The 17891-nt window shown below is 43.0% G+C and overlaps 1 protein-coding gene across 5 annotated transcripts in view; it reads right to left on the bottom strand.

Moving 5' to 3' along the window:
* Window positions 1-17891, bottom strand: part of OXSR1 (oxidative stress responsive kinase 1) — a 148626-nt gene that overhangs the window by 43320 nt on the left and 87415 nt on the right. For all 5 annotated transcript variants that reach the window (XM_030549995.1, XM_030549993.1, XM_030549998.1 and 2 more), the window contains 3 exons: window positions 11514-11569; window positions 3657-3766; window positions 525-626 (listed from right to left, as the gene is read on the bottom strand). In XM_030549995.1, coding sequence (XP_030405855.1) covers window positions 525-626; window positions 3657-3766; window positions 11514-11569 — 268 coding nt within the window. The remainder of the gene's footprint in view (window positions 1-524; window positions 627-3656; window positions 3767-11513; window positions 11570-17891) is intronic.

Raw genomic sequence — 17891 nt, 5'->3', positions numbered from 1 at the left:
CCTCTATTACTGATCCAATGAAGTATCCAAGCTCCCCGTTAAAAACTCAGCTGGGACAACTGGTTCCAGATTTTATGAGTAGATGGATAGAAGGAACACTGAGGTAGGAGAGGCCTGATTATCTCCTTAACCAGGAGTCACTGGATGCCCTATTAGATGCCTTTGAACCATTCATTTTTCTACAACTCTAAGAGAAAAGACTGCTGTGCTGTTTTTAAAGGATCCAGGTGAGGTGTCTAGTACTACTCATGAGTATCTCTGCAGGGAAGGGCATAGATTTGAACAGTACTATTCTCTATTTTAAGCACAAACACAAAAAAGGAATGCAATTTTTAAAAGGACTTCCCCATAGAGATTATAAAATGCAATTCCGTGAGTCTGGTGTATTTTACGAATACAATCACATGGGAGAGGCAGCTTTTCAACGACAGAAAAATTGGACTGACCACATTCTTTCAAATAATCTCAAGAAATACTGTTTAATACTGTTTTTTTGTCACAAGTATTTGAAGATTAGTGCTCACCTTCATCGGTGGGTATTTGTGGTAAGGAGCTGCCCCTGTAGCCAGCTCTATAGCAGTGATTCCAAAACTCCAGATGTCTGCCTTGAAGTCATAACCTCTGACCTGAAAAGTAACAAGATATTACTCTACATATTTTTCATTATCCCAAGTACACCTCTGCCTACAGGCTTTGAATGGAGCTTGTCAAATGTTTGCATCATTTCTTCACGCTCAAGGACTCTGAAAGGCACATATCTCCCATTAACCTTCGCTGGTATTGCAATTGTACCCAGGAAAGAACATGCCTTTCTTTACCTTTCAGTTTCTTCCTGGCTGCAAATCAGAAAATCTTAGGTAGAACAGTCATAATTGAGGAAGACCATATTAGTAGCTTGTAAAAGAGTTTTCATACGCCACACTACAAGTACAAAGGTTACATCAAGATGGCTACTAGGCATTGGGTTCAACCTGGCTTTGGCTTCCATACTAATATGGAAAGTCAGATTGCTTGGGTATTATTGAAATAGTCATAGTTAGGAGACTGATAGGCACAGCCCCACACATAGTCATGTGTCTAACCAGCTACTTTATTAAACTAACTGCAATCACGTTCAGTCCTGAAACAGGTTAGCACTCTACTCTTTGCACTGGGAAGTCCATGCCAGCCTGGAGTTGAGCCAGGCCACTGAGAAATTCCTCATTCCTGCTTATAGAAGCCATTGCTGATATTTAATATTTTGCTTTCCATTAGATTGTCTTTTGGTTTAATGGATATTAGTAGTTTCCACATTAGATGGGCAGATTTGCTCACTAAAGCCATATAACATTTTTACCTCCACCATGCAAAGAAAAAAAGTATTTCATATGCCAATACGCCTTTTTCCTTATTAACATTACCTAGTGTTTTGGCATCTGAAATGGAAAGTTTACATTATCCACTGCAGGGAAGAGACACTGTGTACTAACTTTAATGAGAACTACAAACCACAAGTATTTTGCCAAAATGAAATTGTTCACATTTCCTTCTCTCTAGACAAACGAGAGAAGACTGCAATAGTTGAATAAGTGCAAACTTAATAGCAGTATTGCACTAGATAAGTTAACAATTAATTTAGGAGAAGACACTAATTCTGAGAAAGCCAAAAGTTTTGCACAAACTACCTTTAAGGAACAAGACTATTGCTGCATTTTGAAGAACACGTGCAGATTTCAATTTATGGTTCATCTTATTCTATATTCATATGGTTAAATTAAATTTGATAAGTTCACTATACTTCATTTACCGTGTACTAGTTCCTTAAGTTCTGCAGGCAGAGTGTGTGTGTGTCTGTGTGTGGGGAGGGCGGGGGGCCTGCCTGGGATACTCCACTTGGATGGGATTTAAGTGATAGTAAAAGCAGATTACTACCACCAGTTTCTATGTAAAATTGGCTTTACATGATTACATTAGTAGAGAAAAAAAATCTCTGTAAAGTTAAATAAAATTACATTGCATCACACTGTATGTGGCTCAATGATGCTGGAGAATAAATTTAAACTATAATCAAAGAGACAAAAACAACAGTGAAGCACAGTGTTAGTCTTGTAGTAGGTGCACAAAAACATCAATTTTTTTTTCAATAAAATGTTAACACCTAATTTATAGCTTCCAATTACAGTACAAGATCCTGCTTGTAAACTGAAGTCAGTGGGGAAGTTTTCAAATTCCTATATATTAGTTTAATATAGCTAATGGTTACTCAAAGGGAAAACAGCTCTTCACTTGAATTTTGATCCTGAATATACCAACAGCCTTCATTTGTTTAAACTTTATGGATTTAGATCAATGAAATTTATCTCTTCAGTGTCTGCCATAAATTGTTTTCAAGTCAAAATGTGCATAGCATTTAGAGGGATAATAGTGGGATAGGGAAGTTTATCCCAAAATTAAGAAATGGAATTGGGTCAAAAATTCTTTGATATCTACCTTTTCTATTTATCTATAACGCAAGATAAAATTGGCTCACAGTGACACCTGCTGGAAGAGAATGGGATGGTATAAACAGACTTCCAAAATACTTTCTTGTAATAACTCCACACTCACAGTCCTTACTAACTCCTATAGTCCCCAGAATATCTGTCTCAATAGAAAATACTAGACATATTTATAAATAAGTCTTTTCATTTTAGTTACATTTCCTTCCTGGTTAAAAATCTTTATAACCACTTTATCCTTTCAGCTTTCCCCTTTCTCAACCCCTTTCTTTGATTAGCTGGTTTTTCATTGATTTAATCCCCTCACCTCCTTAATCCAGACATTCTGGACACAATCAGCCTGGAGAAGTCCAGTAAGGCCCAGGCAACATCATAGAATCATAGGACAGGAAGGGACTTCAAGAGGTCATCTAGTCCAGTCCCCAGCACGCATGGAAGGACTAAGTATTATCTAGACCATCCCTGACAGGTGTTTGTCTGCCCTGCTGCTCTGTCCCTTGTGCCTCCAGTTACATGAGACAAGAGCAGACATCACTTCCATTCCCAGCTGATCAGCAGTTCAAGGAAGGAGCAAGAAGCCAACATCCTAGAGGCAGCCACTCCTTTTCAAGGGATACAAATGCTAACCAGGATTTCAGTAGGGGTGGAAAATTCGTCAGGGTAATGAGTCGTCCCTTGGGTCCCATCTCCCAGCCCCTAGTTTTCGTCCACACCAGTTACTGACATTGACATTTGTTTTGCCTTGCTGGGAGTAGTCTGCACTGAATGTTCTTTTATCCCTCCCATCATCCCCAATATCCTTCACTTTAATGGAGCAAGGAGCTCCACTGAAACAAGCAGCAACCATTGTCTGAGTTTAAGAAACAGTCCTAGATCTTGCATAGCCTTTTATCAGAGGCTAGTTGGGATGACAAAGGGTGCTAGAGAAAAACCTAACAGATAGAAGAAGGGCCTGAAATTGTGAGTGCTCAAATCAGTCTGAAATTTTAAAGAAAGCAGCCTGTACTATACGGAGCGGTCCGAGTACTAAGATGTCCTCTGAGACCTTCAGAAAGCCACAGTGGGTGACATGAGAACCGAGCCACCACAGTGACCAAAGCTTTCATAAACAAACATCAATGACTTAGAAAATTGTACATGACAAGTGAGCTAACAAGACACTACCAATTAAACAGTTACCTGTTCCATGACTTCTGGTGCCATCCAGCAGGGGGTGCCCACAAAGGTTTTTCTCACTTTATTTCTGGTAATATCACCACCAGTCGCTAAAAATGCACTAACACCGAAGTCTGAAATAGCAAAAAAATGCCTACAGTGAAGAATATATCTGGAACATGAAAAAAAAAAAACAAAAAAAAAACAGCCCACAAGAAATCTCAGCTATGCAGCCGATGGTTACATGGGGAAGTTTCTGAAGGACTAAGAATGATCGACTAAGGCAAATTAGTCCTTTGACAATGTTCATAACCATGGATACTATTCAATTACATTCAAGAGGTGGGAAGTGCAGTATTCTAATTTTTGACAATGGTCTTTGAGCCAGCGAATGAATGAAGGACTACATACACGCTCAATGCACAGCAGATCTCCCATGGTGTCCATGGGAAGTTCACACAGAAACCAAGCAGAAAATGATTGTTATACAGTAAAACAATAAGAGTTCAGTTAAGTGAGTTATTGTCTCCTTTAGCAACATCCTGGACTTGTATGATCAAAGGCTTCTGCCTTTCCTCTTCCTCTCCCCCAGCCCCTAACCTCTTTTTTAGTTTCTCTTTTCTTCCAGTATCTGCAACAGTCTTCTCTTCTCTCTGCGGTAACTCCCCACCCACAGAGGTTTTACTCACCTTCTTCCCTATCCCATCAGCTAAAATGATTAGCAATAAATGTTGATGTTAATTTGAAAGCCTAGCAACAATGTAAATATCCCAATAAGAGCACAGGGCAGGCAGGGAAATCACATCTACCTACCATCTCATTGATGGAGGTCATTCACTTCAGTCTCAAAGTCACCAACATTCTAACATGAAGAAAGTGTCCCATCACTTTTATGTCTGATATAAATAGTTTTCCAACAATAAACAGCTGAAGCTGAGATTATGGAAAGTTATTTATACTCAAGGGATGAATCCCACAGCATTTTAGGCTTCCGGAAATATTCGCATCCCTCATTTAGGCCTGTCCCACTTTTGAGCCTTGGGCAAGTTAAGAGATACCACCCAGAGCCTTTATTTCATTCTGTCTGCAGCCTCGGGAAGACAGCATGGCACTGATTAGTCCTCTGCTCATTAGGAAGACTGCATCAGAATGAGGGCGGGAGAGTTAGGTGTTTAAATAAAGGATTAAAATTGGTAAAACGTGAAAAGTGTCACGTGGACCACAACTGTTTCATGCAGGTGGGATGCACAACACCTTTGTTTTCGATACTATACTACCAAGCGAAGTATATTATGTCAATGACCTATAACTAGGTCACATATAGGGTGACCAGACAGCAAGTATAAAAAATTGGGATGGGGGTGGGGGGTAATAGGAACCTATATAAGAAAAAGACCCCAAAATCGGGACTGTTGCTATAAAATCGGGATATCTGGTCACCCTAGTCAAACAACACTTTAATTGGGTACCTGAAGTTAATAAGCTATTGTCAATCAGTGACAAAGTGGTAATGTTACTGGAATCAAGAAGTGTAACTGTCTCCCACTGAAAGAGGCTATGCAGAGACAATTTGGGACTGGATGTTGGTATCTCTATTATATCAGTATTTTAAATAAGTCCTCCCCCGCCACCACAGTCCAACCTGGACTATAATTCCTTTGTCAAGCTGAAACATGAAAAATGTTTATTCAGGAGGTACCTCACAGTTTAATTTTAGTTCTAGTACTTAATTAAATCATGATTTTAAAGGAAGTTTAATCTGAGCTTGCAATCACAATGCTGATATTTTGTGCAACAGATACAAGTGTGGTACAGTGAGTTTGTGGACAGTGACGCTGCCACGCAGGAACAAAGTGTGATACAAGCTCTCTGCTCAGAATGAGAGGAGCACTATATAAACAAATATGGCAACATGACAGTCACTGGTCCAAGAGGGAGCCAAGGAGAATTTTTTTTATGGGAGGCTCTAAGTGTATGGGCAGAGTAAAGGAGGAGAAAATAATCACAAGATGGGAAAGAAATCCTGGCAAGACTGTCCTGATTTGTGCCTAATATCTATGGAAAAATCAAATCAAAATTAACAAAAAATTCAACTGATGGTCCTTTCAGGTTGCTTTTAAAAAAAAATCTTCTCCGAGTCCTCACCCCTGCTCTCTTCCATTTATTCCATAGTGCCCCAAAATGCCAATTTGCTACACAGACTGCAGTGCTGGATTGCTGAAGGGGACAGGTCTTGCTGAAGAATTTTGGCTGATGGCTCTGGATGTAACCTCTCTAGCTGGGAGCTGGTAGTCCCAAATACAATCTATCCTATTTCTATCATCTTTTTTATATAGGAAAATTTATACATACAGAGAGACTTCCTCCAAGCCCTGTATAGACTTCGGATATCTGGTACCACACCTGTGTAAAGCTCTCTTTAGCCCAAAGGATCCCAGTTATTTGACAAACTGGTATACAAATGATGGGCCTGATCCTTGAAGCTCTGATTATACAAGATTCCAAGTAACTCCAGTGCGAGTGTGTGCAGGGCTTGGAGGACCAGAACCTAAACACAGGAATTATTTCACCCACCAAACAAACAGCACACAGTAGCAAAAAAGACAGTTTAATGGAGGAAATGGAAGAGACCATATCCAATTGTAACTACAGGAAGATTTTTTTCCAGGAAAAACACTGGCCATTTATATGATCTCATGCTTCAAGCCCTAAAACCACCACTACCTGTTGAGGAGCCTAAAGTGCTGTGGGATTCATCCCTTGAGTATAAACAACTTTCCATAATCTCAACTTCAAATTGTTTATCCTTTCTTGCACTGACCTCTGAAGAATCTGGTACTGAATAAAGGTCTAGATGGACCATTACCTTGATCCTGTACAGCAGTCCCTGTGTTTCTACAGAGTGACCAAAGGTGCAGTGTCAAAGTTTTCCTTTGAGGCCTCCTATCCAAGTATTGACTAGTTTCATTCCTGTTGAACCTGTAAGCTCTCATGAGGTTCCAAAACAAGGTTAGCTAAAATTAGGTGTATTTAGCTGAAGCCTCAGAATTTGTTTGGATAGAAATCATCCTCGTCTCAATTTGTGGTCTTACCAAAAGTCACTGACATTTGCCCCTCATGACATGTATTTTTTATGAAACCTCTATTGTTTCTAAAAATAAGGGTAATTTAAATTCTAGCAACAGATGGCAATTGAGGTAAATTTTTGAAGTACCACAGGCATGTATTTTAAATAATGAACTATCATCTTACTTCAATGCAGAGTAAAGGAAATATCATTTCAGGTAAAAATGTTCCAGCATCAAAAATAAAAGTCCTTTAAACAGCGCATACATTTCAGAAAAATGTAATAATTTTATAAATTCTATCTTGGAATTCTGGCAACAAATCCCTTGAGCTCTGCATTTGTCTTGAGGTCACCAGAAAGCCTTGGTGGAATTAAATTGTATTCCATTACATGGTTGATTTAGTCAATGGTTTTCCAATCAACTTACTGATTTCGAATTTGCTGAAACAGCCCCCTGTAAGTGTGCACTATTGCTTTAAAAAAAACAGAGTGGCTGTTATAGCAAGAAATATTTGTAAAAAGCTGCTCACAAGTTTAAACTTTATTCTTACTGCTGAGGTGGAAATAAGGTAGCAGCAGTATCCTTATGTCTGTGCTGTTTCCGATTAAATGGGTTTTAGCCCAGGAAAGCTTATGCCCAAATAGATTTGTTAGTCTCTAAGGCACCACAAGTACTCCTCGTTCTTTTTGCGGATACAGACTAACACACTACCACTCTGAAGCTTACATGAAGCTCATTTCAGGTCTGGAAAACAGATTCAGTGTGTCACTGTGAAATACAAGGTGGAAGAGATTGCTTAGCATAAGTAATTACGTATTTCAAGGAACCATTCCAAGGTGAAGTGACTAGTCAGAGAGAGGAAGGGGGAGAGCAGGGTAGAGTACTTGGAAGGGGTTGTTAGTGGGTTACAGATTGTTGCAATAAGTCATAAATCCAGTGTCTCTATTCAGCCTATAATTTTGTGTCTAACAAAGTTACAAATTTAAGCTCCCAGGCTCATCTATTAGAAATGTTGTGGAGGTTTCTTTTGAGGATAAGGACTGAGGGAACAGATATAGAGTGACCACTTTGTGAAAAGTGGTTACTCACAGGTGATAGAGTTTTTACCTTTTATCTTTATCCTGTGAGAGTTCATTCAAGAGCATAGTGATTGTCTGGTTATTGGGGCATTTAGTGCACTGGATGTGGTATACCACATACCATGATGGGGGCGGGAAGGGAGCGTCACCCAACTCCATTCCCACATCTGGGGCCCTGGCTGCCGGCCCCGCTCCCAGCTGTGGCTTCAGCCCCTTTATCCCGTCTGCATCCCCCCCACCCTCCCCAAGCCACAGCCCCATGGGGAGGGGCAGGGGTAAGGTGGAGGACATAAGGTAAAAAGTTTGCGGACCACTGTCTTGCATCAATTTCATCTCCCTAGCTTGTTTATGAGAATATCATGTAAGATTGTGTCAAAAACCTTACTGAAATCTAGATACATCATGACTACTGCTCCCTATCCTCTATCCACTAGGCAAGAACCCCTGGGAGGAGAAAAAAAAAAGGAAAATATGTGGATTTGGCATAATGTGTTCTTGGCAAATCCATGCTGACTATTTTTTATAATACTATTATCCTATAGCTGCTTACAGACTGATTGTTTAATAATTTGTTCCAATATCTTTCTAGCTATTGAAGTTTGGCTGACTAGTCTATAAGTCACCAAATCCTCTTTCCCCTATTTTTAAAGATAAGTACTAATTTTCCCTTTCTTCCATTCTCTGGGACCTCACTCATTCTCCATAAATTCTCAAAGATAATCACTAATGCTTCCATGATTGCTTCAGCTCACTCCTTAAGTTCCCTAGGGTGAACTTCATCAGGCTCTGCCAACTTGAAAACAACTAATTTATCTAAATATTCTTTAACCTGTTCTTTCCCCATTTGGGCTTGCAGTCCATCCTCCTTGCTGTTAATTGTGTTAGGCAATAGTAATACAATAGGAGCAACAGAAATACAAAGGAAAGTGTAGGTCCACTACTTAGTGGGACAGGAGATCTTGCTCCTATTGTATTTATAAGCCACCCCTCCATGCCTTTAATGTTCCTTGCAAGGTGCAACTTACTTTGTGCCTTAGTTTTTCTCATTTTGTCCCCATATGCTTGCCCTATTTTGTATTCATCCTTAGCAATTATTCCACTTTTGGGGTGATTCCTCTTTTTATTTTCAGGTCATTAAAGAGCTCCTAATGGAACCATATTGGCCTCTTACTATTCTTCCTATCTTTCCTCTGCATCAGGATTCTTTGTTGTTGAGCCTTTAATACTGTCTCTGAAAAACTATTAGCACCCTTCCACTCCTTTTTCCTTTAGATTTCCTTGGAACCTCACCTAGAAGTTCTTGGAGACTCTTAAGGCTGTTTTGTGGAAGTCCATTATCCTTATTCTGATGCTCTCAATCCTTCCCTTCCTTAGAAAAATTAAATCCATCATTTCATGATTACTTTCATTCAAATTGCCTTCACCATCAGATTTGCAACCAACTCCTCCCTGTTAGTCAGAATCAAGTGTAAAAAGTCTGTAAAAACAGCAAAGAGTCCTGTGGCACCTTATAGACTAACAGAAGTATTGGAGCATGAGCTTTCGTGGGTACTTTGTCGGATGCATGTAGTGGAAATTTCCAGAGGCAGAGAGAGAGAGGGGTGTGTGTGTGTGTGTGTGTGTGTTATATAAGGAAGAATCAGGCTGGAGATAACGAGGTTAGTTCAATCAGGGAGGATGAGGCTCTCTTCTAGCAGTTGAGGTGTGAATACCAAGGGAAGAGAAACTGTTTTTGTAGTTGGCTAGCCATTCACAGTCTTTGTTTAATTCTAAGCTGATGGTGTCAAATTTGCAGATGAACTGAAGCTCAGCAGTTTCTCTTTGAAGTCTGGCCCTGAAGTTTTTTTGCTGCAGGATGGCTACCTTTAAATCTGCTATTGTGTGTCCAGGGAGATTGAAGTGACGTGTTCTCCTACAGGTTTTTGTATATTGCCATTCCTAACATCTGATTTGCGTCCATTTATCCTTTTCCGTAGAGACTGTCCAGTTTGGCCGACGTACATAGCAGAGGGGCATTGCTGGCATATGATGGCGTATATTACATTGGTGGACGCGCAGGTGAATGAACCGGTGATGGTGTGACTGATCTGGTTACGTCCTGTGACGGTGTTGCTTGTGTAGATATGTGGGCAGAGTAGGCATCGAGGTTTGTTGCATGGATTGGTTCCTGAGTTAGAGTTACTATGGTCCAGTGTGCAGTTGCTGCTGAGAATATGCTTCAGGATGGCGGTTTGTCTGTGGGCAAGGACTGGCCTGCCACCTAAGGTCTGTGAAAGTGAGGGATCATTGTCCAGGATGGGCTGTAGATCCCTGATGATGCATTGGAGGGGTTTTAGCTGGGGACTGTATGTGATGGCGAGTGGAGTTCTGTTGGTTTCTTCCTGAGCTTGTCTTGCAATAGGAGGCTTCTGGGTACACGTCTGGCTCTGTTGATGTTTCCTTATTTCCTCGTGCAGGTATTGTAGTTTTGAGAATGCTTGGTGAAGATTTTGTAGGTGTTGGTCTCTGTTTGAGGGGTTGGAGCAGATGCAGTTGTACCTCAGTGCTTGGCTGTAGACAATGGATCATGTGGTATGTCCAGGATGGAAGCTGGAGGCATGAAGGTAGGCATAGCGGTCGGAGGATTTTCGGTATAGGGTGGTGTTAACGTGACAATCACTTATTTGCACTGTGGTGTCTAGGAAGTGGACCTCCCGTGTAGACTGGTCCAACCTCAGCCTGCTCCAATACGTTTGTTAGTCTATAAGGTGCCACAGGACTCTCTGCTGCTTTTATAGATCCAGACTAACACGGCTACCCCTCTGATACTAAAATAATACAGTCTTTCTGGGGGATACTGACCTTAGTTATTTTTAAATTAATCCCCATTCCCACTTATGCACCCAAAAAACCCTCTGAACCATCAGGAACATCTACTTTTTGTTACCCTCATCTTCATGCTTCCCTCCTTTTGCATCTTGTCTCAATCTGATCTGTCAACTCTTTGGGTCAGGAATTATCACTAAGACTGCTTATGTGGAAAGCACACTGGAGCCCTGATCCTGACTGAATAACTTGAATAAATCTAATTTATCTAAATATTTTTTTAACCATTCTCTCTCTATTTGGGCTTGCATTCCTTCCCCCTTGTTAACATTCATTTTATTAAGTATCTGGTCACAATTTACCTTTTTAGTGAAGAATGAAGCAAAACAGGTATTAAATACCTCAGTCTTTTTGATGTTATCTGTTATTAGTTCTCTTGTCCTGCTAAGTGGAGGACCTACACTTTCCCCATGAAGAATATGGGCATCAGCAATTTACTTCAAACAATTCTACCCACTTTCCAGCAGGGTGTTACACATCAGTACCATGTGTACTTTATGCAACGTACTCTTCAATCCTGTGAAGCTACTGTTTTATGGTTTTGACTAGCTCTGCTGCTTAGTTTAAAAAAACTATATTGTCCAAGCAATTGATTTAAAGGAGTGGCTTTTGGTTTATGCTGAAATGATTTATTCACATTGACAGAAACCATTTCTAACACAATAATCTTAAAATATCAAAATAGTGAGAAAAATATGCCAAAAAAAAACAAAACTGCTCCTAGAAATCTTGTTTGAAATATGGAACCATCTGACAGTGTGGCACTTTTTAACTGGGTTTCTACGTGCCACTGAAAGCCACTTTGGCCAAACATGAAGCAATGCAGTATTGTCCATATTCTCTTTACTCCAGGTTGATAAGGAAGTTACCTGCAATCTGTACTGAGCCATCTTCTCCAAGAAGAATGTTCCCTGCTTTCACATCCCTGCAGAAAATAAAGCAACAATAAGTATTACTTATTAAGCAAAGATACTACAAACTATTTCGCCCGCACATGACACAGGATTGGAATGTGGATTTGGCTGGGTGAGGGGATGTATTAGGGCTCTGAAAGTCTCTTTCTCCTTCATGACTTCCTCAGAAGCAGCTCCTCTTATTCTTCTGGAGAAGTCCTGAAAGTGGCAGCAGCTCAGGGTGTAGATCAGTTTGTTCCAGGGCTGAACTCCACATGCTCACTCTCAAGTTAATGTTTGCAAGGTTCTTCCAAACACCAGCGCAGGATATTTGCTTGACCCCCTGTCTCCCAAAAGCACACATCAGAACAAAATTAGACAAAAACTGCCCAGGGATAGGGATTCTAAATATTCTTTTAGTAACAGTAAATTGGAGTTGAGAGCATCATTTTGAAAATTATTTAAATAACTATTTAACATCCTGCCAATTGTGAATCTGTTTTCTAGCTGTGGCCATCTTGAGATGACATGTATTTGCATCAGTAGTGCAAGAGCTAAGTAGAGAGTGACCAGATTCCAATCTGCCTTAATCTAAGAACTTAAAGGCGTATTCATGGGAGCACTAATATATTAATATTAATTACTATTCTGCATGTTAAGCCAATTTTATAACTTAATGGGATTCACATAAGTTATTTAGAAACTGCTGCATTGTGAAGTATCAGTGACAAAAAATAAATCTTATTTCTATGAAGGTAGTATACCGCCAGTGTTTACTGAACATCCTCAATACAGTAATGCAATACCTTCTCGTATATTACAAGCCTGAAATATGTTTGTGAAAAAGCCCCACTTAGTTGCCTATCACTGATGTACACTGAATACTAGAAAAGTTGTAATATTATAGCATGTAAGTGTGACTTGTTGAAAAAGGTCTTTGGGAAGTGAATTAATTACTTGTTAAGGATGCTGAATGGACAGGCTTAGATAATCAAGTCTTCTAGTTACAGAGCAGGGACATCACAAGGCTGCAGCAGTACAAAGATTTGCCACTATGTGACTAAACCTAGACGTGGATGGGTTCTCTCCATGGATTATTCAATTCTCAGTGTGTCTGCTGAGACCGCCAAGAAGGGGGCTATGTGCATTGGTGGTGTAGCCATGTTGGTCTCAAGATATTAGAGACACACGGTGGGTGAAGTAATACCTTTTACTGGACCACCTTCTGCTGGTGAGAGAGAGAAGCTTTCAAGCTATGCAGAGCTCTTGTTGAGTCTGAGAAAGGTACTCAGGGCTTGGCTACACTGGAGAGTTGCAGCGCTGGTGGTGGCTTTACAGCGCTGCAACTAACACACTCTCCACACTTGCAAGGCACATCCAGCGCTGTAGCTCCCTGGATACAGCTCTGGCTGTACTCTACCTCTGCCTGGGGAATAACGACTGCAGCGCTGGTGATGCAGCGCTGCTCTGCCAATGGGGCCACCAAAAACGCTGTTATTGGCCTCCAGAGGTATTTGGAAATATCCCAGAATGCCTGTTCAGCCACTCTGCTCATCAGTTCAAACTCTACTGCCCTGGCCTCAGGTGACCCGCCCTTGAAATGCCCCAGGAATTTTAAAAATCCTCTTCCTGTTTGCTCAGCCAGGTGCAGAGTGCAATCAGTGAATCTTTCCAGGTGACCTGCCTCCACGTGCCCCAGCTTGGAGCAATGGCGAGTTGCTAGACCTCATCAGTGTTTGGGGGGAGGAAGCTGTGCAGTTGCAGCTGCGCTCCAGCCGTAGGAATTACGATACCTATGGGCAGATATCAAGGGATATGATGGAAAGGGGCCATGACCGGGACACACTGCAGTGCAGGGTTAAAGTGAAGGAGCTGCAGAGTGCCTATTGCAAAACTCGTGAGGGAAACCGCCGCTCTGGTGCTGCCCCCACGACCTGCCATTTTTACAAAGAGCTGGACGCGATACTTGGGGGTGACCCCACCACCAATCCGAGGACCACGATGGACACTTCAGAGCGGGGGGCAGGGGGAGGAGAAGCAGAGGAGGAGGAGGAGGGTGGGGGAAGAGGAAAGCGAGAGTGAGGGTACTGGGATGGGGGGGGAGACAGCCCGGAGTCCCAGGAAGCATGCAGCCAGGAGCTCTTCTCAAGCCAGGAGGAAGGTAGCCAGTCGCAGCAGCCGGTACTTGGTGAAGGACAAGCAGAGAAGCGGGTTCCCGGTAAATGGCTTGTATTTTCAGGATGGAAATATTTCGGGAGAGGAGAGAGGGTTACAGCTGCATGTGCAACATTAGATGTGGAATAGCCCATTGACATGGTCTATCACGTTGCGGTAATTGGCGTCGGTAATCTCTTCAAAAGTTTCAGCCAGAGCGTGGGCAATGCACTTGTGCAAGTTTATTGGGAGAGCCACTGTGGTCCTTGTCCCAGTCAGGCTAACGCGTCCACGCCACTGGGCCGTGAGGGGTGGGGGGACCATTGCTGCACACAGGCAAGCTGCACAGGGACCAGGGCGGAATCCGCATTGCTGTAGAAGACCCTCCTGCTCTTCCCTGGTGACCCACAGTAGCGAGATATCTTGCAGGATCAACTCCTGTTGAAAATGCTGGGAGACTGTTCAGTGTAGGTGCCCCCTGCAGCTGTTTGCTTTCCCCAACGCACAGAAACCCCAGTACAGCCCAGAAGCAATCATTCCCCCTTCCCAAGTGACCCGCAGCAGCGAGATATCTTTCAGCATCAACTCCTGTTGAAAATGTTGGGAGAGTGTTCAGCGTAGGTGCCCCCTGCAGCTGTTTGCTCTCCCCAATGCACAAAAACCCCAGTACAGCCTAGAAGCAATCAATCAGTCCCCCGTACTCACCATTTCGGGGCTTCTTTGGTTATGCGTGCTCTCTTTGGCATGGGAAAATTATGCTATTGAGAAGACGGTAAACTCCTTCACTGTGTGGGAATAACTGTCTGAGATATAAACTATCTGAGATATAAACAATGCTGCCTCTGTTAACTGTTGCCATTTTTGCCTTTCTACAAGCAACCTTGACTTCTCGAATGCCCGTATTATCAACAGCTGAAAGACTCCAAAACCTCCGGAAGAAGCCGCGAAAAAACAAAGACAGCCTGCTGCAAGCAGTTATGGATCACTCTACCAGAGCGAATTAAAAACTGCAGGACTGGAGGGAAAAGGAAAGCAGGATCCGCCAGAGAAACGCAGTGGCCAGGAAGAAAAGCACAAAGCAGCTGATAAGCATCCTGGTGCGGCAAGCGGACTCTGTCCAGGGCCTCATAGACATTCAGGCAGAGCACTACCGTGCCAACCCCCACTCTCCCCTCCCCGTGCCAAAGCTCTTTCACTTGTGCCGCAATGTCAGCTCAAAACCCCCTTCCCCAGCATCCAGGTTCTTACCACCACCCCCACCTGCCTCCAACACCTGTACGTTCACCAACCAGCCCTGAGAACTACGACCCTTACCCTCTGCACTCAACCCCCATCACCACGCAGTATAGGCATCCTGAAATGCAGCAGTCATTGCACAGCACTCCAGACATGACATATTCAAACCTGTGACTATACAGTTCCCCACCGCACCCCCCGTGCCCTTTTAGGTTCCCAAAATGCTGTGTGTCTGTCAATAAAGTTATTTTATTTTCAATAAATGAATTCTTGGCTTTGCAAACAGTCTTTATTATTGCAGAAAGAAAAAAGATACCTTAGCCCAGGAAAGAAACAGGCACTGCAAATCAGCTTAGGAAAAACAGATTCCTACTAACATTGTAACCACTGCACTTCACTCCCGTGCAAGGCACCAAACATTACTGTTGGTTTTCAGCCTCAAATTCCTCCCTCAAGGCATCCCTAATGCTTGAAGCCCTGTGCTAGGCCTCTCAAGTAGCTCTGCTCTCTGGCTGTGCAAATTCAGCCTCCAGGCGTTGAACCTCAGAGGTCCATGTCTGACTGAATGTTTCACCCTTCCCTTCACAAATATTATGGAGGGTACAGCACGCAAATATAACCGCAGGGATGCTGCTTTCCACCAAGTCTAAATTCCCACACAGAGATCATCAGCGCCCTTTTAAACGGCCAAAAGCACACTCCACAGTCACTCGGCACCGGTTCAGCCTGCAGTTGAACCATTCCTTGCTCCTGTCAAGCTTCCCTGTATATGGTTTCATGAGCCAAGGCATTAACGGGTAAGCAGGGTCTCCAAGGATCACAATGGGCCTTTCAATGTCCCCTACTGCGATCTTCCAGTCTGGGAAAAAAGTTCCTGCCTGCAGCTTCCTGAAAAGGCCAGTGTTCCGAAAGATGCGTGCATCATGCACCCTTCCAGGCCAGCCTGTGTTAATGTCAATGAAACGCCCACGGTGATCCACAAGCGCCTGGAGAACCATAGAGAAATACCCCTTCCGATTAACGTACTCGAATGCTAGGTGGGGTGGTGCCAGAATAGGAATGTGTGTCCCATCTATCGCCCCTCCACAGTTAGGGAAACCCATTTGTGCAAAGCCATCCACAATGTCCTGCATGTTCCTCAGAGTCACAGTTCTTAGCAGGATGCGATTAATGGCCCTGCAAACTTGCATCAAAACGATCCCAACAGTCGACTTTCCCACTCCAAACTGGTTCCCGATCGATTGGTAGCTGTCTGGAGTTGCCAGCTTCCAGACTGCAATAGCCACCCGCTTCTCCACCGGCAGGGCAGCTCTCAATCTCGTGTCCTTGCACCGCAGGGTGGGGGCGAGCTCCTCACACAGTCCCATGAAAGTGGCTTTTCTCATCCGAAAGTTCTGCAGCCACTGCTCGTCATCCCAGACTTCCATGACGATGTGATCCCAACACTCAGTGCTTGTTTCCCGAGCCCAAAAGCGGCATTCCACGGTGCTAAGCATTTCCGTAAATGCCAGCAGCAATTTCGTGTCGTATGTGTCAGGCGACTCGCTATCATCGTCGGACTCCTCATCACTTTGGATCATAAGGAATAGCTCAACTGCCAAACGTGATGTGCTGGCGAGACTCATCAGCATACTCCTCAGCAGTTTGGGCTCCATTTCCCACAGAAATCGCGCTGCACAGAAACCGTTGAGAGAGTCAAGATGGCACCAAACGTGGACGGAAAAACAGGGATTGCTGGGATATGAAGCGATGCATCACGGCGCGCTGGGACAGGAAGCAGAATGACCCACACCCTCCGCCCCCTTCCCACAACCCATGGCGCCAAAATGAGACCAGGTGCTCAGTGGGATAGCTGCCCATAATGCACCACTCCCAACAGCACTGCAAATGCTGCAAATGTGGCCATACTGCAGCGCTGGTAGCTGTCAGTGTGGCCACACTGCAGCGCTTTTCCTACACAGCTGTACGAAGACAGTTGTAACTCCCAGCGCTGCACAGCTGCAAGTGTAGCCAAGGCCTTAGTATCACAGCTAAGTACAAGGTGGAACAGATTGTTTAGCATAAACAAATTTATTACTTTGCTAGACACTAAAATCATGGACCGAGTAGACACACTGGATTTATGACTTATTACAACAATTACCCTCTAACAACCCACCCCTAGCTGTGTTCCCCCCACCCTCCCCTTCCCCCTCATGACTGGAGAGATGTTGACTGGCCACTTCACCTTGAGTGGTCTCTTACCTCTCACCCATCCTCTCTCTCTAACAAGGGACTAGAGACACAAGCTGGGTGAGGTAATATCTTTTATTGGAACCAAATTCTGCTGGTGAGAGAGACAAGCTTTTGAACTATACAGAGCTCTTCTTCAGGTCTGGAAAAGGTATTAAGTGTCGTAGCTAAACACCAGGTGGAACAGCTTATTTAGCATAAATAGTTAATGCATATTAATAGAACACCTCACCTTGAAAACTCCTCTCTTTCACCAGCAGAAGTTAGTCCAATAAAAGACTACTTCACCCACGTTGTCCCTCTAATATCCTGGGACCAACACAACTACAACAAAACTAAAAACAATAAGGGGGGTCATTTATAAGTAGGACAACTGTCCACTGCAAGCTAGACAGACCATCAACTCATTTCACGCATGTCGAAGACCTACATTTGTGTGTGTGCGTGCGCACACACACACACACACACACACACACACACACACACACACACACACACACACACAGCTATTATCAAAAAGGAAACCAGTTTTCATAGCGAAGATGATCATTACTTATGCACTTTTTCCTATAATTAAATCTCCACACAGTGTGGTCAAGAAAGCACTACCATGCAAACAGATCAGCTTCTATGTGTTAGAGACTTTAAGGCCTCGTTTTACAAACCTACATTTATACACTTCCATTAATTCCGAAGAGTATCACAGCACTATTTTTCTTTTTTTTTGGGGGG

Source organism: Gopherus evgoodei, chromosome 2, assembly GCF_007399415.2.
Source record: "Gopherus evgoodei ecotype Sinaloan lineage chromosome 2, rGopEvg1_v1.p, whole genome shotgun sequence".
NCBI classification, from domain to species: Eukaryota; Metazoa; Chordata; order Testudines; family Testudinidae; genus Gopherus; species Gopherus evgoodei.
Note: the sequence above shows the minus strand (reverse complement) of the source record. Positions and strands in the feature narration are given on the sequence as shown.